We start from the raw sequence: 20,083 nt of genomic DNA on the forward strand, positions 1-20,083 counted from the left end.
CTTAGACTGCTCGGCTCTCACTGGTTGTTTTTCTTCAGGCGCGGTGGAAACAGAGAGGGCTCTGGTAGCAGACAGGAACAGAAGATGCATGACTTTTTTTTACAGATCTTCTGTCTCATGGTGCTGACAGGATATAGTGACAGTATCAGCAAATCGACACAAAAAGTTACTTTCAGCTTTAAGGTGATGTGTATCTAAAGCCTCCTGGGAACCTTGTTTCTGTCTGTCTGTTTTTCTGATAAGAACAGACTCTAGTCATTGTGGCATACTACGTTTTATGCAGATTTTAAAGCAAATATATATATATTTTATTAAATATGTACAAGTCCACCTTAATATTCACATTCATATGACGTTTTCACAAACCATGGAATACAACACAATATATAGCTTATTACAATACATTAGAATTGTAACATATTCCGTGTGGCAATGCTGACGTCAGAATGTAAAAATATTAAATGCATAACAATGTGCAAAGAAAAATCTAAGAAAGCATCTATTTATCTATTGCTTTAGTGAGATAACAATAAACTTCAGATGGTGTGCAAATGTAGGTATCAGCTCATGCACTTGCATCTTGGGTGGAGGTTGTTGCACCACATACACTTCCTGGCGAAAAGAAAAGTCCCTAACATTTTCACAACATACAGTAATCGTGGCATCTCTGGGAAGTCCTTTGCTTTACAGCGGCTGTCACAGCATCTGCTAAAGTAAGATTGAATCCCTTTTCCATTGTGCTAGCTAGTTGTTGACAAACTCTTATCATCTTCTTTTTTTTTTTTAACGACGGAGCTGACTTCTCCCCTGTAACACACCATGTGGCCAACCCCTCTCTCCAACTCACAAGGAAGGCATGGATGTGTTGAAATAAAATGCTTTTGGTGGCTTTGGTGTTAAAGAGTCACCGCCAGTGTTCCCAGAACAAGCGAACACACACCACAGCTTCTCTCAGGTTATCCAGCAAAGGGCGCAGCTTCGCAGTTCAGTTTCTACAAACACAATGTCTCTGGCATCTGTTTTCTTTACATCTTCACCGATTCTGATGTGGAGTCCACTAGAGCCTGATAGATGTCAGACCTAAGGAAACGTGGGTAAGAGTCCCGCTCCATTAACCCGTAGACGATCCTCTGGGCATCATCGAAGCACACTGTGGTAGGCGTCTTCATGTTCCGCCTGATCAGCTCTCTGCTCTTGTGATCAATGTTAATCTGGAAGCAGAGGAGAAATAATGATAAAAAAGTGGCAACAGGGGTGGTACGTATTGTGAAAATAACTTTAAATCCTTCTTTATTATAAACTGCTTTGTGCTTACCTCTCTCGGAGCCTCAGCTTGAACGTAGCGTTTGAAGATCTTTTTGGCCCTGGAGGACATCCTAAAGGAAGACTTGATCTTCTTATAGTCCTCACACACCAGCCAGAACTCAATGTTTTCATCACTGAACTCTGACTTCAAGAAAGCCTGGAATATCTTCATGCCATCTAAACAGAAAAACAGAAATAAGAGCAGTTAGCCAGCGTTGATGAAGGATACTGACTATAAAACTTGAATAGGACTACGTATTGATTTACTTACATTTGGATGATAGAAGTCTCTCTAGTGAGTGTGACCACTCGGACATCTCTTCGAAACAAAGCCTATAAAACGGGCGCACTGTTACTCACATGTGTAAAAAAGTTTAGTTTAGTTTCCAGTGGAGATGTTTTCTTCACTTACCCCTCAGTGTTAGCAGCTTGTGACGATCTACAGTGCAGTCGAGACTTCAGGTTTCCTCCCCTGGTTAACCAAACACCAACCAACAAGTCTTAGTTTACTGACATGTTCTTAAATACTAAAAGGTCGATGATCAATCAAATAACCATAGATGCTTCAGTTCTGAAAAAATGTTTACCTCTTCTTGTTATCATTGTCCATGTTGAGGTGCTGCAGGTCCCTTGGTGGTGATGCAACGAGACTTGGCATGGCAACAATGCTTTGTACGTGGCTGCGTATTGTGCTGCTCTTAGAGAGTTGTGAGATCTGCGACTGGTGTGTGTGTTTTATGGGTCCGCGTAGACTCAACTTTTATGTCTGAAATGAGGTTGGCGCGTAGCGTCATAACATCATGCTGAACTAACCACAGAGAAAGAGGAAGTTGGGGATGACGCAAACTCGCGCAGGCTGCATCTAGTCTGTGTGTACTGTACTTGGACCTAAATCATTACTTGTTTTTTTTTTCAAGTCTGGGGATGCAAATGAGGCAGTGGAAAATTCAGCAGCAGATAGGCAAATGTTTTAGTCTCTATTCCAGTCCTGAAAACCAATGCCACTGTATCAAGCTTTGGAAACCATCTTACCTTTACAAATGAGAGGTAACTTTTAAGGAGTTTCTCTGCTACAGCCTCACTCAACCTAGTAACACTAGCTTTTGGTTGCTTAATGTTAGCTAGTTAACTTACCTAAAGCAATAGATCAACATCTTTTATATTGGCAAATATGCTTATTTGAATTCTTACCAGGGGTTAGATGAAAAGATAGACAGACACAGACTCTCATGTCTGTATGCTAAATATAAAGCTACAGCCAGCAGCCAGTTAGCTTAAGATGAACACTGGAAAGAGTGTGATAAAAAGTAATTAAAAATCCGTCAGCCAGCAACTATTCTAATCTAACTCTCTACAAGAAAGTGAATATGTATTTCCCAAAATAACATTAATGTAGATTAAGTTAATATCTAACTAACATACAGTAAGTGACAAAGCACATTGTCAAAACGGTGAACTGGTCCTTAACTTTAGCATACTGCTCTATAATGGAAATTACTGACTCTTGCTACTGTTACGCTGTGTTTTAGCATTTATTTGTCCAGCAAAAGTTACATGTTGTCAACTCTGCTGCTAAATATGTAAATAGTAAATAGACTTGTACTTATATAGGCCTTTCTAGTCTTCTGAGCACTCACATTCACCATTAACCATTCACACAGAGTTTCAAACACTGATGGCAGAGGCTACCTGCCCATCACCTAATCTGATCTAATCTAATCTAATCATTCATTATTCATGGTTGTGCTTTTTGTGGATGGCGTGATGATGCTTGTGAGGGTGGGTAAGTGAACTCAGTCAGTCTCCTGTCGACTCTGCTCACCTGACTGGTTTCTCAAATGTAAACATCAGAATAGACACAGAGGTAAAGGTAGAAGAGATGGGCACTGGTTATTGGGCCTTTCAGACCAAATGTGGCAACTGCACTGATGCACTCTTCGGCCCGCCAAGGTGCTCCACGCGGTGGCAGCGCAGTTTGACAGTTTCCAGCAGGATGTGTGATGTCTTTTTGTAGAGACTTGGCTGGATACTAGAGAGATTGATGGCGCGACTCAGCCAGGTGTCTCTTTTTCTTGATGCTGATCTGACAGCCCTATATTTGGGGCCTGTCTAGTTTTACCTCAGACAGAAACATAGCTTCAAACATTTAGTGCCACTCTGCAGTAAAGTTGAATCTTGCGCTGGATCAATTTGAGCCTTCTCTTTCTGATAATGACTTGTTACATCACTTTAAGAATTACTTTGGTTGCATTTTGTAGCTTATTGCCATTACTTGATCTTTGACAGTGGAGGCAAATTGGAAACATGGGGGGATACAGAGAGGGGGATGATATGAAACACAAGTCGCACGTCGGACCCAAACCAGGGACACTGTGGTTATGTGGTATGTGACAGCCGCCCCAGCATTTCCATTTTAGACAGGAGTGAGATAGACACAGAAAGTATAATGCAATCTCTGTGTCATCTAGGTCAAAGAACAGAACTTTTGCTCACCTGTAGAGGTGTGTGTAGAGAAGACCACGGGTCAACAATACATAACGAAAGACCCCCACACACACTGTCCCCTTCACTTGCAGTCAGTTAATAAACCTGATGAAGATCTATGTACCGAAAGGTTGTTATTACATATCTCCGGCTGCAAGCAAGGATGACAGTGTAAGATATCTGTGACTTAGAGCTCTGACGTAAAATCAGGAAATTGTTTTTATCTCAAATCTAAGATCTAGATCGAACCAGTTTGTCAACATCATTGAGTGAAACCACTAACGTCACCTCAATTCGGCCTCAGTATTGTGAGCTATGCCACTGAATACTGTTTTATTCACTTCCTGTAATATAGACAGGAAGTTATGACAAAACAGAGGCTTTCAATTGCTACCTGGACATTCCCCTAGAGTTTTTAAAAAGTGCATCATTCATCCTTTTCTTTCTTGGGTTTCTAAATATCTAGTTCATTTCCTTTCTGCTACTTCAGCACAGTGTAAGAAATACGACACAGAACTTTTTAGGAGGAAATGTTGCTGTTTTGGTCATTAGGTGAAAAGTATTTTAAAAAAACAACAACTTCAGTGTGGTTTTAGAACTTGTCATGGTACTAAACCTGTCCTTAATTATCTGCATTTATCAAAAACAAATATGGGAACTTGCTCCATGCACATCTTGATGATAAAACATTCCATCAAGAAATTCCTGGTAATTTTTGTCCCGGGACTACATTTTCCAGGAACTCTAAAGTTCTGTCACAACTTTGTTTTCTGCATTTCAATAGGGGCCTTAAGACCCGTGACGATTAAGCAAATTAGACCTATGAAAAAGCAACATGGCATGGGATGAGGGCTGATGGTGGTCGCAGGTGTAAACACACTCTGCAGTGCTAAAAAATCTGTTTAAAAAAAACCCAAATCTTTGGCTTTGTTTCACGGCCATGACATGCTGCACAGTATCTACTGCTGCATGTTGAATGTGATGAATTACATACAGCGGAGAGAAATGAAAAAACTAAGAGTGCCTGTCTCCACGACAACTCATCTGTTGAGTGTTTGAAGGCTATTTATATGTGCTTTAGAACGTAACCGCAGTGGAACAATCAGAAATAATAGTGCCTTTCTTTATACTCTCCTCGCTCGCCAGAGCTCAACACACTGGTCTCCACAGCCTACAGTTTAGTGCCATTACATGATATTGTTCCTTTTCTCTCTGACATTTTTTGAAAGAGTCGGGAAGCCCTCAGCAAAACTTTACTTTAATGTTATCAGACAGAGAAATAATCTCCTCTCATCCTAAAATGGTCCTAAATTGATACTTATACTGATACTGTCAGCGATGGTCATCCCTGCAAAACCCACCCTGAAAGTTCCAAGCAGGGGGATAAAATGTCCCCACAACTTACTTTAGTTCCTGGATCCTGCAGTGGAAACTTAATGAGTTCCTCAAAAGCTTCTTAGTTGCAGGGGAAATTCCTCCTCACATTTCTAACACTGGAACCCTCTGTTATTAATTTAAAAAATACAATAAAGCAATGGAAACCACGTTTATCTAACTAAGTGTCATATAACATGTAAGTTCCTGATCCTCGTACATGATGCAGAATGTTTGAACTCCAGCCAACAGCCAACGTGGTCCAGTTCGTTACCCAGCTGTGTCAATGCTCTATAGACTGTAACAGCATCCTTGGCCAAAGAGCAGGATCAAAACAGTTGGCAGACCTGCTTCTTTCAGCCTTTGAAAATTTCAAAGAGGAGTGTTCGTCCCTGCAAAGAAAACTTTCATGCATGCTTTCCTTACATCTCATGAGGACTAATTTAGTGTAATTATCTCCTCTCAACAGTAAAATGCTCCACAGTTGCTCAGTTCAGTTGTTGACGGTTTTCTTTTTAGCCGCCCGAAAAATGGGTCAAGATTATCCTAACTGTTTCATCCCTTCAATAGTTTCCTGCAAGTCTTAGGATCAATTTGAAGCTTTTACTTTGTAAGTAGCACAGAGCTATAGATGTTAATATCAGCATGTTATTTTGTGGCAATCTGTCCAACAGTTGTCGAGACATTTCACTGTACAATGGCTGCCCATCGCTCTAAGTGGTTTGACATTTCATGAAATGGCAGATATGTTCAAAATTGTGCAGGTTCTAACTGCTAAAATACTTTTGACATTCATTTGTACATACATAAATTTACAGTTACTCTTTAGGAAAAGAGGTTTTCGAAATGTGCTACAGAGCAATTGGTGCACTGTTGTTGCCAGGTAACCCTCCAACCAGGCTTCTGCTTGGCCAACATGAATCAAGGGTTTGGATTATATTAACACCTGTTTGTTTGGCATGTTCTTTACTTTTCTTTCAGTTGTGTTTTTGCATTTTCATTTGGACAGAAGTTGAAATTTCTTCAGAAAATGTATTTCTACAGGATAGCCTGCAATTTGTTATTTTTTAATAACAACTTAACCTTTTATAACCTATAACTTTTTAACCTTTTATAACCTATAACTCTACTTTATCCTGATTATTATTATTATTATTATTATTATTATATTTCAATATCATCCTGCTTTTGTGCCTCAGTTTGCCATTGTGTTGCATTATCTTCCTCTCATTTTTCAATCAGTCTGCATTTACAGCTGCATGACTATTACAACACCTACTGTATAATGTAACTTTGGCAACAAAAGATGCAGGCATGATGTTTATATTATCTCAAGCTTGTCTAAAGGTTGTGAAACGATGGCAACACTTCAATGTGAACAACAATACATATTTTGAAGGAACTGTAGAGAACATGCCCTTTGTAAAAAAAAAAAAATGGAATGGATTCTTGAAAAAAAGAGTATTACCTTTGTATCAACACATCTTAGTGAAGCTAAGAAATGTAATTATGCTTGTCTGGTTAACAAGCAGCAAGCTTGATAAATGAGGTGACATGACCTCAATTATACCTGCTGTTCATGCTAGTTTGCTCTATATGAAATGTTTTGTCAGAAGGCAGCCGTTGTTGGCTTGCTAAAACTGACATTTTTTTCTTTATCAGTTGCAGCATCCGTCTGAGTTTCCTCCATCAACTGCTCTCACTCTGAGAAATATAACTATGCTCAGTTACTGCCATTTGTATGTCTTCACTTCCTGCAAGCAGTACTTTTTGCGACACATTGCTTCATAACGAGTGCAGATTGAATTAGGTTTGTTAACCCCACTCTTTTTACAGTACGCAACGAAGTTAACCCTTCTCCCACAAAGCACAAAGAGGTGAGTGCAGTAGTCTAATCTATAGTACAGGAAGTTGTGGTGAGCTGTCTGCACAACACACAGTATGTTGTACGTGACCTCTTAAAATATATCCCTCCTTTGTTTAATGCCACCAACAAGAAAAAATAACAAAATGTTTGTCTAACTCCCCGCAGTCACATGGAGAAACCCCGCTGTTCCTACTTCCACTTTCCAAACACACAAAACCCCATCACACAATAAACATGTTAAACATGCAAAAGGTAAAAAGGAACTGTATAATTTAAGGTTTAACATTATTTAGCTCTATATGCTGAGTTAATTCTGTTTTGTTGCTCTGAACATGATGTCCAAAAGTGTGAACCCTGCGTTGTTGTGCTCTATTTTGTATTTGCATACTTTTTACATAGACGATTACATAAACGTGTAAAATCAACCATGTCCTAGCTACCATGACAGAGCAAAAAAAGAAAAGGGAAAGTGAACAGAATAAAAAAGAGACTAATTCTATCTAAAACTCTGCATGACACAACCTACATTAATCTTCCTTTGATGGAAGATTTACGTAAAGGACAATGAGCTTAGTTAGAGAGGATTTTCCCATCACATTCAAAGTTTTGATGTGAATCCTCTCAGATACTTTTTCATGATGAATGAACTCCCACTGAAACGCCACCCCCTGTGTGTCTGGCACATTTAATTTCAGACATAGTTGATTCACTCAGTTCTTCCTCAGTGTTCAAACTTTTTCCAACTGCAGCTGAGACATTGCAAAAATACACCACACAAAGAGGGGGAGGAAGTGTGTGTGTGTGTGTGTGTGTGTGTGTGTGTGTGTTTCCTTTCCTTTTTCTTCTTTTTTTAGTTGCGTCTTCTTGTTTACTGACTCTGTTGCCATCTGGTGTATTTTTGGGCCACTGACCGTAATAAAATGTATAGTCAACAACAACAGGTGATTTGCATCACATTCAAAAGCACCACACCCAAATAATGTATGTCATTCAACCATGAATATATTTAGTTTTTGTTTTGACAATATTTCAGAAACCAGGACAAGAAAACACAAAATCTGAGACAGATGTTTAAGAATAAACTGACATATTTATTTGCATGTGAAAGTTGAATTTCTTAGATGATATAAGGATTTATATTTGTATAATCAATTAGATAAAGTGTCGATAATACTTTACAATAAAGGACATATTTTTATCATTAACGTCACGGGAGGAGGATAGAAAATAGATAATCATAGAAGAATTATGTGCACAGTCTCTTTAAAGATTTTTTTCCTTTTTTTTACCTTAACATAATTAAAGAGATAAAGTATAATACAAGCCATAAATTCTTTTGAGCTGTCACTGTCTACTGATTCACACAGGTTGAGAAAAGCTATTTCTGCTACACTTGGGATCTGGATTGTATGGCGTAAACCTGTTATCCACACTGAAATCAAAGAGTGCTACAGCAGATCAGAGTTGGAGAGAAGATTTTGCGAGCCTCTGTCTGAGAGGCTGTCAGTTTTAAAACAGTCACCTTGAATCAGTTCTCCTCAGGAGTCCCTGATAGATGTCAGATTTTAGGAAGCGCGGGTAGCAATCCCTGGCCATCAGAGAGTAGATGAGCTTCTGTGCCGTATCAAACGAAGTCAGGGAAGGCTGGGAGATGTTCTTTGTTATGTTTTCTCTGGTACCACAGTCTATGTTGATCTGGAATCAAACAATATTGCTCAGGGACATCTTACAGCAGGTTCTTTTATCACCATTCACTATGGGGAAACAACTCACTTTTAGTACATTTCTGAAGTTTACCAGCGTAAAACACACAAATACACAGCTTTGTAGCAGTCATTATTTCACCTGCTGAATTCAAGTTATAATAAATTACCTGTCTGGGCGCTTCTGTTTGGACAAACTCTGAATAGATCCTGTTGGCAGAGGAAATCATCTCAGGTGGTGTCTTGGTTTTTTTATACTCCTCACAAGCGAGCCAAAACAGTATGTTCTCCTCGCTGTACTCGGACTTCAGGAATTCACGGAAAGCTATCTGTCCGGCTGGGAATCACAGATGACGGTAAGCAGGTAGCAATGTATACAATAAAATATATGCACAATCAGAAGAGACTCTCACCTTTACAACTGAGGACTTTGTCCACAGACTCACCCCAAGTCTCAACATCCTCCAGTGGATCCTTTGGAAAGCAACACAATCTACCCTTGAAAAGAGCATCAAGAGCTATCACTAGCCCAGTTATCTGTGAACTCCAAAGCACATACCACTGGCAAAACCACCCTGGCATGTCAACTTAAGTATTTATAGTAAGTATTAATTTTCAAAATGATTTGTAAACAATTCAATGTATTGAGCACCTGACAGCGATGTCACAGCACTACAAGCCCCTTCAGAAATAAAGGCGCAATGCAAAGTGAGACTTACAGTGAGAGAAAACCTCCTTGGTATTTTCCACATGGTTGCTGTAAGCTGTTGCCTGCTGAAAATGCTGAAAAAGGCCCAATAATCAAATATGCAGTAACTCACTTTATCGCCATCTCCTCGTCCGCTATGAAGGGAGACAGAGATAAGATCCTGCCAGACTGTAGATGGGGTTGTGATTGTTTGGAAACAAGGGAGACAAGTGACTGAACAAATCTAAATGACCCCCACCCAACATGAATGGAATATATGGAAATCTATATGCAAAGTGTTGTTGTTGGGAGAGATGAGGCATCTTTACACGTCTCTCGCAGATTGAGGAGGAGAGAGCTCAGCTGTGATTTAAACTGATTGCACAGAACAGTGGTCATCATTTAGGTGGATGTGACAATATGAGGGTGGCAGATTAGGATGATACATGTATAAACCAATAGATTCTAGATCACAGAATACCTTAGTTTTCATTCATGGGTAAGCACTACATATTTATGATTGTAATCAGGAATATGGTTGCATGAGTGCCTGCTAAGGTGGAGTATTTCATGTCAAATTCAGAATACGATTTAACTAAAGCAATGAGGAATGGTCAGGAAGCTCTGGGGAAAGATCCTGACCATAAACAAATAGCCATAAACAAATTCACTATTAAGAAAAACTCTCGTCATCCTGCCATTTGCATATCTGCTGTTCCTTTTTCATCAAGGCGACAAAAGCATAAACAAGCATTGATTTAACAAAGTGTGTCATTACGATCATTAACGCTTGACTCGGAAAAGTTTTGATTTGTACAGAAACTTTGCACGTTCTGGGATACAGAAAAGTGATGATGGGATGGATAAAACATTACGGGATGACCAAGGCTGTTATAATTTTACCCTGTGAGGGGACGTGAATGAATATACCAAATTTCATAGCAATCCATCCGGTAGTTACAAGATGTTTCACTGAAAATCATAAACGTGAACCTCACGGTGGTGCTTGAGGAAAAGTCAGGGAAACGCCAAGTACAAAATTTTGTGGCAATCCATTCCAGGTTTTTAAAAAACAAATTAACGGTAGGTGGCACTACGGGAAAAGTCAGAGGATCGCTATAGTCATTACATCCTCTGGGACTCATGAATATCCAGCACTCATTCCCAGGGTGTCAAATACCCTTACAACCGTACTTATTTTAACCTCACCAATGATCTTTTCCTCACCCCAAGTGTTTTTAAAAAAAAAAGAAAAATCACAATATTAACCATGTCTTCCCCTAGTTTAAAACAGCAACCAAAGTAAATGTCACAGTTTGACGCGTGGGGCTACCCAGTGCATTGACAAGTGATGCCAAAAGTCTCACAAAGTGTCCATATGTGATGAGTTGATTTGACAACAGGTTGGGATAGCTGTACAAAATTGCATGCCTACCCATTCAATGTTTGTCAAGACGTCAAAAAATAACAAAAATGTCACCCTGGAGTAGCAAAAGTCAAAGTCACTGGGATTCTCTCTCTGGGGAACATAAATGTATGTACAAACTTTCATAGTTGAGATATTTCAGTCTGGACCAAAGTGGTAGACTTATCGTCCAACTGACAGACAGGGGAACATTGTCATTCATAGAGCCATGTCGCTAACAAGACTAAAAATGCCTGGCGTTGTGTGTGCGGGGTGGACTTGTGGAAAACCAGAAGGAAGATTTTGTAAGAACAAACTTTAATACTTGTGCTTGTTATTGGTTGATTCGTTTGTGCAGAAGGATGCACACAGGCTTCACTTGACAGAGTTGAATACGTTTTTTTTATATTAATGCTCCCTTTTATTATGGCCATATAAGGTAGATTTTATGGCACTTGACCTTATTATAAGCCAAAGGACTTGCTATATGCTGATATGACTTGTATTTGGTGCGGCAACAGTCATAAAATTACACTGCAGTCATGAGTGATTGTTTATGCATTATTGTATTCAAATGAAGTGTGCCTGATGTTTATGCAGGTTGGGCGGGGCAATAGTTGAGTCGTGATTGGGGCCTTGGAAAAGAAATAGCCCTGGGGCCCGTGGTGTTTTAATGCAGCCTTGTATGTCATCATTGGTATCCAGAGCGTTTTAACCTGGCCTGACCTTCTTGACCACTGGTGAAGATGCGATGGGCCCAAACAAACCGATAATGGAAATCAAAACAGGTGATGGAAAACACCCAGGCTGCCGCTATTTGCATGTGTGTAAACGCACCAGGTCCGGGAATTTGTTTTTCAAAAAAGGCATCGTCTGTACTGGGGAGTGTCGCCTTTGTGCAGTCACTGCAGAGTCTCCAAGATGTTTTGTCTCGTTGTGATTTAGCCTTTCATTTTCTTCAAAATCCAAAGTTATTCGGAGCGGTCAAGGTGGTATCATCCAAGGACAAAATGGGACTCCATATAACCCTGAAAAGACTCATTTTGTAAAAGACCATTGCTTTGTTTTCTTTCAGTGATCTACAATGAAATGGGCTGAGTCTCACTGGTGACACGACAATGCATTCCTTAACAGGTTGCATTTCTTTCACCATACACAGGGTGGCACTCTAGTCCTCTCCAGGTCCCCTATCTCTGTTTTACAGTTGCATCATGTGTCCACCTTTTGTCAGTAATTGACAGCATTTTATTTGTGTGTTTCTCCTCACTGTTGTTCCTGTTCGTTCATTCGATCAAGGGGGTTTCGACCCTTCTCCTGCAGGGTGTGGGTTGGTGGCACGGATGTAACTGAAAAACCTATTTAAATTAGGTTTTCAACCCCTGAAAGTAAACCAGTAAGCACGCCTTTGATTTTCTCTAAACTTGTAATGTGAAAACAGTGAGCAGCAGGAATCCTGAAGTGACCTTCTTTTCCTTTTTACTGCTGTTCACCCTTTCAGCAGTACATTTTATCCAATTTCTGACGACCCTGAATATCAAGCTAGATAAAAAAAAAAAAAAAAAAAGGAAAAACTCAAGGCCAAGCATCTAATAATGATTAATAATGATATTTTTCAGCATGTGCACTATCGGCCTAATGCAGCTGACGAGCAGTAGCGTCTTCCTCACAGAAATGGTTTGAATCATATTTTGCCTTAAGATTCTTAAGAGACACCTGGCAACTATTAGTTAATTTTGAATTAAGGGAAGTTATCTACAGGCAGTCAACTGTATCTGGTTTTCCCACATTAAAGTGTGTCTTTAAATATAGTCCAGACACTTCAGTTGAAGTGGGCCAAGGTGTTTACAATGGAAGGTATATCTCACCCATGGATGGATTACTGAAGGGGCCTACAGGGCTCAAGACTAGGGGCCATAAGTGTCAGCGGCCTGGCCTTCACCTGCAAAATTTCACTCAAAGAGACATGTACCAACCATTAAGAGATGCACAATGACCATAAAGAAACATGAAACGACTAGAAAGAGACACAAAACTCCTACAAAGAGATACAAAACAGCTGCAAAGCGACCACGGAAAGGCTCAGAATGACTATGAAAAGGGCCAAAACAATCACAAAGAGACCCAAAATGTCTACAAAAAACATAAAGCAACTACAAAGAGATGCAAAATGACCACAAAGAGACACAAAACCACAGATGCGAAACCATTATAAAGAGACATGCTGTAAAACAACAACAAGAAGAGGCTAAACAACTATAAAGTCTGTGTGTCTGTGGTGGTGGGGCCTTTTGCATGTCTGTGCCCGGGGGCCCATTGTCTCATAATCCGCCCAATTTCTCACCTTGAGACTTTCATCAACTGAACACAGCCTTCTGTTTGCAGTTCCTCTGAAGTTTTACTCAGGTTTGTCAATATCTTTGCAGGCCAAAAGCATCAAGTGCAAACAGATTTATGAGGGGGAAATTTCCCAGCTCAATATCTGAGCCTGGGAGTCAGCAAATCTGTTGCTAAATTTGGCTAACGCAGAGTTAGATAAAAGCTTAAGATGTTCTGAAAATGGGAACCTGTGGTGTAAAAGTTTGGCTATAGAGCCCAAGGGGGCAAAACTACTGACAAACTTTGGCATAGATGGAGGAATGAGGAATCTTTTTTAAAAATAGACCCTATTTGTTTGAGAACATCTGTGTAAAACATCATTGGACACCTTAAAATGCACCTTTCTGTTTTAAACTCCTCTTAGACCGGTATTCATCTTGTTTTACAAGCCTCATATCTCCAGGCAAACTGCTTTCTTACTCCTTTGTTTCCCTCCAGCGGTTCTACAATACATCTTTAACTTAGGGATGATTTCCGAGGCTTTTAGTTCAGACTGAGTTCTAAATTTAAATACCAATCGGAAAGAAACAAAATCTGCCAAAGGAATTCATAGCGGGCAACTAATCTTAAGCTGTGATGAATTTGGCAGGCCACTTGAGCTTCTACCTTTGTTAACAAATCATAACGTGTTCCCTCTCTTCTCTAGTGTGAGAGGACAGCAGGAACTGCAGCGCTGCTGTCTACATGGATGCATAATTAACGTGAACTGTATTCAATGCATTTTTTTGTAAAAATGATAGTAATTTGGGATGAAATGAACTCTATCCCTCTCAAGGCTACTAAACCCTGGCATCTGTGTTAATGAGATAAACCAGCATGTGTGTATGTATGAGTGTGTGTATAGCTTTACGCTGTGCACATGTACTGGATTTTTTCTACATACGTGCTCAAGAGTTTGAGGGTGAACCCAGTGGGATCACTGACAGTTTCCAATTAATATGTACTTGTCTTTGTTAGACATATAGCTTGTGCATACATATACAGTAACATGAATAATTCTGTGCCGGAGTGGTGGGAGTTGAAAAGGTCTATTAATGTTTCAGCAATTTGGAATAGGGAGCTATACATGATCACAATTTTCTCACGTGTGTAATATGCACACATAATGTCTCCATTTGTCACATTTAGATTCGGTCATTCTAACTTATTAATGGCACAGAAGACCTCATTAAAACGGCTTTAATAAGAAAGTGTTTATTTGAGTTTAGTATGTACATTTTACAACAGCAAGGCAACATATGATCGTAATACATAAATTATATTTGATGGTAGCATAATGATAATTAATATAATGTCATATTAGTATTCAAATAGATATATGCATTTTCTGTGTGAAAATTGGATGCATTTTAATTTGTAATAGAAATGAGAGATATAATATATCCCTCATTAAAAAGTTTCAGTGCTTTGCAGTGGTTGCAGGCTTTAGTTAGCCTGGAGGGGGTTGGATAGTGCAAGGGTTAAAATCACGAATCCATTCTAATGAGATGTGATCAAATTAGCTCATATGCCATATCAACTGTATTAAAAGGTTGTATAAGGTGCTATGACTGCGTTGGAAGACAGAGCAATTGAAGTGTAATGTGTCTGAAGTCAGAAGAGTGGCCTCAGTGTGGCTGCCTGTACGGCTGGCTGGATACTGTCAGTAGCATGGAGGCACTTCAGCTGAGATTCTATCTCCTGCTGTCATTCAAGTTTTACAAGATTTGAGGAAAAATAATCAACAGGTTCAATCCACATGCAGTGCAGCTCCTCTGAGAAAGAGAATGGATGAATTGTTCCACAAGAGCAATGTGAATACTCTGGTTTTATATCATGGCCACAGGGATACTCAGTTCTGATTGGCCAGAGGGTATGCATTATTTTCAGATAACCACATGGCTCTAACATAGTGGTCTCATAAAAATTCTAAATATATTCTTATAGCTGAAAGGCTAACAGTGTCAGCTGTTTTGGAGTTTTAGTACTTATAGTTCGACATCTTGGGTGTGCTTATTTACTTTCCTGCTGAGATGAAAAGATGGATGCCACTCTCATGTTTATATGGTATCACCCATCATCAGCAGCCAGTTAGCTTAGTTTAACATAAAGACCTAAAATGAGGATAAACAGCTTGCTAAACTTCCTTGAGTGTTGTTGTCACTTTGATGCAACAAGCGAAGACTCCTGGAAATTACTTTGTCTCGGCAAGAAAAAGTCCAGCACATTGCACGCTGGAGGATTTTTGCACAGATTAAACAAAGAGAAACACAAAAAACATGCAAATTAGTGATGTTTAGAAGTGTTGACAGGTAGCCTGAAAACCAGAATAATTGTGTCTCATTTGCTCTGGCACATACGTCCTGAGAGAATCCAGACTATGGGCACGATCACACACGAGTGAGTGACCATCGCCTGCCGAGGTGATAACGGCTGGATAGACACAGCAACAATCGCCTCGTTGGCTAACTTGGAAATGACAGCCAATGACAGCCAAGTGGGGTCTACTAACCACACTGCTTTGCTCTTGGTTGAGGCTGCTACTTTGCCGGTGAAAGTTCACCAAAGTTGCACTTTCAAATTTACATTATCACTGGAAGCGGATGTTAAATTGCCTTTATATACCTCAGCAACCATTTGCAAATTAGTCTGGTGATGCCAGGCTAGATGGTAGGTGAATTTTGTTATCACAGGACTCTTCCACTCTTTCCAGTCTTTATGCTAAATTAAGATAACCAGTTGGCCATAACTACATATTTACCCTACAGGCTTGTGAGTGGCATCAATCTTCTCATCTAACTCTTTGCAAGAAAGTAAATAAGCATAATTTCCTAAATGTCAAATTATTTATTTAAATTGTTAATCATTGGCAAGGTGCCATGGAACAATTTAAGTCAAATAATCCACTTGTGGTTCTAAAAAACAAACTGCAGACGTTAACCTGTTAATCTGCACCACAAATAATGTTTCAACAATTGCACCGCTAATCACGGATTATCTCGTATACAATAATCCCTTTTACAGAGTGAGCCACTATGCCTGCGATGTTACCAGGCTGAAGGTTCAGTTGTGGCCTCGCCCCTGTCGTTGAACACACAGGAGCGTGACCTTCTGCGAAACATGGTGGCTCCCGGGCCTTTCCTCCTGGTGAGACGCAGATAAAGGTCAGAGTGGAGGAACCTGGGGTAGGAGTCCTTTTTCATCAGGCTGTAGACTTTCATCTGGGCTGCTTCAAAACTGCTCTTTGTGGGCTGTGCTATGACCTTCTGAATGGCTAGCTTGGTGTTGTAGTCAATGTTGACCTGAGTGAAAGGAAAATTAGAACATGATGAAAGATCTTGCAGCATAATGACATGGCATATCAACTACATTCATGAAATCTTTTCTAAAGAAACACCAGCATGATCAGCATGTCCACACTCTTGAATGGTAAATGGACTTGCTTTCACACTACTTGTCACATTCATCCATTCACACTGATGGTAGTGGATCTACATACCATCTAATCTAAAAATTCACACACTGCACAGGGAGCAATTCAGGACACTTCAACATACAGACCGGAGGAGCCGGGGGATGAAACTGCCAATCTTTCGAATGAAAGACAACCCGCTCTTCCTCTGAGCCACAGCCACCCATGTGGACTAGGTCATTGCAATTGCTCCATGATGTCATATATGACCGCTCTATTAAACGTGAAACTGTCACAGTTTTGAACACGTTAAAAACATTGTAAGATGGAACTAGCATACTTGGTTAGGTTTAGGCAACAACAATAGTTTGTTAGGTTTAGGAAAAACTCATAGATTGGCTTAAAATCTCAGTCAGATAGCTTTAAAATAAGTAAAAGTTGACTTTGGTCTCACACTGGACACAAACACCGGTCTTCTGGGTGAACGTCCTATGTTTGTTTGACCCATCCACCACGCGCAACCTTCCTCACTGCGCACCTTTGGCACCACTTTCCTTGTTTGATCCCACGATAATTACTATGGCGAGAAGAGTGTAAACTTACACAAGCAGTCACTGACACACATCAGCTCCCTGGATGTCACCACAGATATGGGTGTTAATTATCTGGTGCCTGCTTTTGTGTACAACTTCAAAAACTCATTTGGACAATGCTAGTTAAAGGAGTTATTGGCTGTGAATCATATTTCAATTATGGAGTTTTTCTTTAAAAGACTAAAAGTGTTGAATCTTCTTACACAGCAATAAAAATCACCACCGACACAGCTCACTCAAAATATTCATATTTGGATCTTTGCAAATCACTTAAGCTGGTACACGCTTTCATGTTAGCAGAGCATGCCCCTTATTTACACAGACATTCATCTTAGACGGAAAGTGTGTGGGTGATGCTCTCTCCAGTTCTGCAGAGGAATGTCAAAACCTCAAACCAAACAGCAAACTCTTAACGGTCAGATCTGCTGCAGGCCACGTAAGCATATCGGTTGGTGGTCGCCTCATCTTTGCAAAGGGAATGGAAACCTTTGACTGTGACTTTCTCACACACAAATAACCCAACCTGCTTTGACGTGGTGCATGCATTAGATGCATGATCTTAGCTGCTGCTCCTAACGATTGTTCACAAAGGTCAACATGCTGCAGGCTCTAGACTTTGCGGGGCTTATGAATTCACCTACTGTTATTTTTGACATTAATATTTGAAACCTACGACAGCACAACAAGAAAGCCAAAGAAAATGCTAAACCATCGGGGTTATTTAGACAGTTACAGCTCCACTGTATAGCTCATTATTTGTGTGAATTATACATGTGTGCAGTTCATGACGAATAAACATGACATGACATACCTCTTTAGGGGCCTCAGATTCGATATAAATTGTATAAATATATTTGGCTCTGGACAGCAGCTTTGTCTCAGAATCAATGGCCTTGTATTCTTCACAGGCCAACCAGAACTCAATATTTTCCTCGCTGAACTCTGTCCTAAGGAACTGAGAGAAGCTTTCCACCCCATCTGATGTAGAGAAACAGAGACAAAGACAGTGTTGGATAGAGGGACACAATACTAAGGTGGAATACTGTTAAAAAAAAAGAATCGTATGAGCCTGTTGGGTAAACAAAGCTCACATTTGAGCATAGACTTGGAAACTTTCTCATCCCAAAGTCGCTGGAATGGCCCTATTGTGCAAACAATTACATTATATGGAAAGCTATAACATCTTAAATATACTTAGACAGTATTATTGTCATCATAGTAGAAGCCAATCCCAAATGAGCACATACAGTGCTTTTTACAGTGTTTCAATGCGGCAATAAAATGCAACTTCTGTGCCTATGAGGAAGTTGAACAGTTTCTGTATTACCATCTGTGCTAACACACATTAAAAGATGTAGTGAAACTCTCACTACTGTCTCTTTTAACTATTTATTGCCTCTAGCACTTCTTAACAGGTTACAGTTCAAATGGTTTGACGGGAGAAGAAAGTTTTTTGGACGTCGATTCGACCCAACATTCTTGAGAAGTTTGGGGCATTAATCTGACCTGAGTGCTTCAGCAGTTCTTCAAAGGAGTCGCTCCATCGCAAAGCTGCCTCTGGTGAGATGCTGCAAGAAAGAAATCAGAGATACGGTCAGCTCTTCCCTAACGATGCAGCAAGAAATGTTTTGGCTTCTCTTGACACATCTAGATGTCATGTTTCTATAAGCGTGCAATGAGTCATGGAGGGTGCTGGAAAGCAAGGTTAAAATGAATAATACTTGTCAGACAAAACATTGTGCATATGTGAAATTTAGGGATTTTGCCTCACTTGCTGGATGTTGTATTTGTCTTTTTATGGGGACTGACGTTTTCATGAGAGCCTGACTTGGTGAGAAAAAGGCTTAGTCTGCTCTTCCTCTCCTTGTCTTTCTGTCTGCAAACAGAGAGAAATATATCAAGTTCCACAAACTGTCTGTGTGTGAAACTGTGGCTCTGTTCACCAAATCAGCAACTTATCAGAAAATTACTCCTCACAGACACATTTCTAAAGTGGCTTACAAGACATGCTATAAATTACACAACTTCTTTGTGGTCCAATACAAATTGCAAGAGAAGTCTCGCTCTCACGCATGTTTTAACAAAAAGGCAACAGAGACTGGCTTTGGAGGACAGGTTTCAAAAGTCTCACAGCCTTACATGGTGTCAGCTGTAGTGGCTTTCAAAGGTACTGTATGATATAGAAACATTATGTGGCTTTTAAGCAGTATTATAGTGCTTTTGAGTAAAATAAGACGGAAACAGAGGGAAATGGTTGCTTAATCTCATCTCATGATAAAATATATGCTACTCATCTTTCTGACTTTAGTTAACTTTAAAACGTATGAAAGCATACAATGAAAGGAACCCCAAATTAATGAAACATTTAAAATCAACCGAATTTTACACACCAACCTGGTACTATCGTCCTTCATCTTTGGTGCCTGCAAGTCTTCTGGACCAAGCATTTTGAAATATGCTTCCTCCTTTGTGGCCATGTAGTTGAATTGAGGAAATAGAAAAAGAAGTGTCTCCATGCTGTTCTGTCTGGTGTGCGAAGCTGCAGGCCACAAATAGCTCTTTGAAAATGTTTTAACCCATCATTCGATGAACCACCTCATCTTTTATAAACCCTCTGTGCATTTCGTTTCCCATACATTTTGCTCTACTTCCTGTAATGGCTTAACCACTTACTGCTAACAGCTCCATCAGTGATACAGAAACCCCCTGGGTTCGACATCCTGTCAACTGTTTACTAAGAAATTTGAAAAAGACAGCTGGCTATGCTCATTCATGCATTTTTTTTGTTTGTTTTTTTGCTTGAGGTAATGTCTTAAAATCATACGGTAAGACATTGTACTGAAGTGATTATGACCTGATTGCCCAGGTAACATAAAACCAACTTGTGTTGTCAGATT

At 39.8% G+C, this 20,083-nt stretch overlaps 3 protein-coding genes across 3 annotated transcripts; all 3 read right to left on the reverse strand.

The window, feature by feature from the left end:
- Positions 1–411: 411 nt before the first annotated feature.
- LOC310957282 (regulator of G-protein signaling 13-like) lies at positions 412–2,023 on the reverse strand. The gene is made up of 5 exons (XM_083927779.1): positions 1,893–2,023; positions 1,718–1,777; positions 1,577–1,638; positions 1,316–1,482; positions 412–1,211 (listed from the first exon to the last, which is right to left on the reverse strand). Exons 1-5 carry the CDS (start codon positions 1,961–1,963, stop codon positions 1,026–1,028), a joined length of 546 nt encoding a protein of 181 aa, XP_083783905.1. The 5' UTR covers positions 1,964–2,023; the 3' UTR covers positions 412–1,025.
- A 6,525-nt stretch (positions 2,024–8,548) lies between these two features.
- Positions 8,549–9,485, reverse strand: LOC310957283 (regulator of G-protein signaling 21-like; the record flags this gene model as incomplete). Its single annotated transcript, XM_083927780.1, has 4 exons — positions 8,549–8,725; positions 8,904–9,070; positions 9,147–9,231; positions 9,453–9,485. 4 exons carry the CDS (start codon positions 9,483–9,485, stop codon positions 8,549–8,551), a joined length of 462 nt encoding a protein of 153 aa, XP_083783906.1.
- A 4,950-nt stretch (positions 9,486–14,435) lies between these two features.
- rgs18 (regulator of G protein signaling 18) lies at positions 14,436–19,702 on the reverse strand (the record flags this gene model as incomplete). Its single annotated transcript, XM_083928727.1, has 5 exons — positions 14,436–16,483; positions 17,998–18,164; positions 18,693–18,754; positions 18,958–19,062; positions 19,581–19,702. 5 exons carry the CDS (start codon positions 19,700–19,702, stop codon positions 16,229–16,231), a joined length of 711 nt encoding a protein of 236 aa, XP_083784853.1. The 3' UTR covers positions 14,436–16,228.
- Positions 19,703–20,083: the final 381 nt, after the last annotated feature.

This window comes from Echiichthys vipera (genome assembly GCF_963691815.1).
Source record: "Echiichthys vipera genome assembly, chromosome: 15".
Lineage (NCBI taxonomy): Eukaryota > Metazoa > Chordata > Actinopteri > Perciformes > Trachinidae > Echiichthys > Echiichthys vipera.

Bases quoted from the DNA above. Each gene is read 5' to 3' on its own strand.
- LOC310957282 (XM_083927779.1), bottom strand. From the start codon at position 1,963: ATGCCAAGTCTCGTTGCATCACCACCAAGGGACCTGCAGCACCTCAAC. The intron at 1,639-1,717 runs GTAAGTGAAGAA...CCCGTTTTATAG, and splicing joins CAAGCTGCTAACACTGAGGG to GCTTTGTTTCGAAGAGATGT. The intron at 1,483-1,576 runs GTAAGTAAATCA...TTTTCTGTTTAG, and splicing joins GAGACTTCTATCATCCAAAT to ATGGCATGAAGATATTCCAG.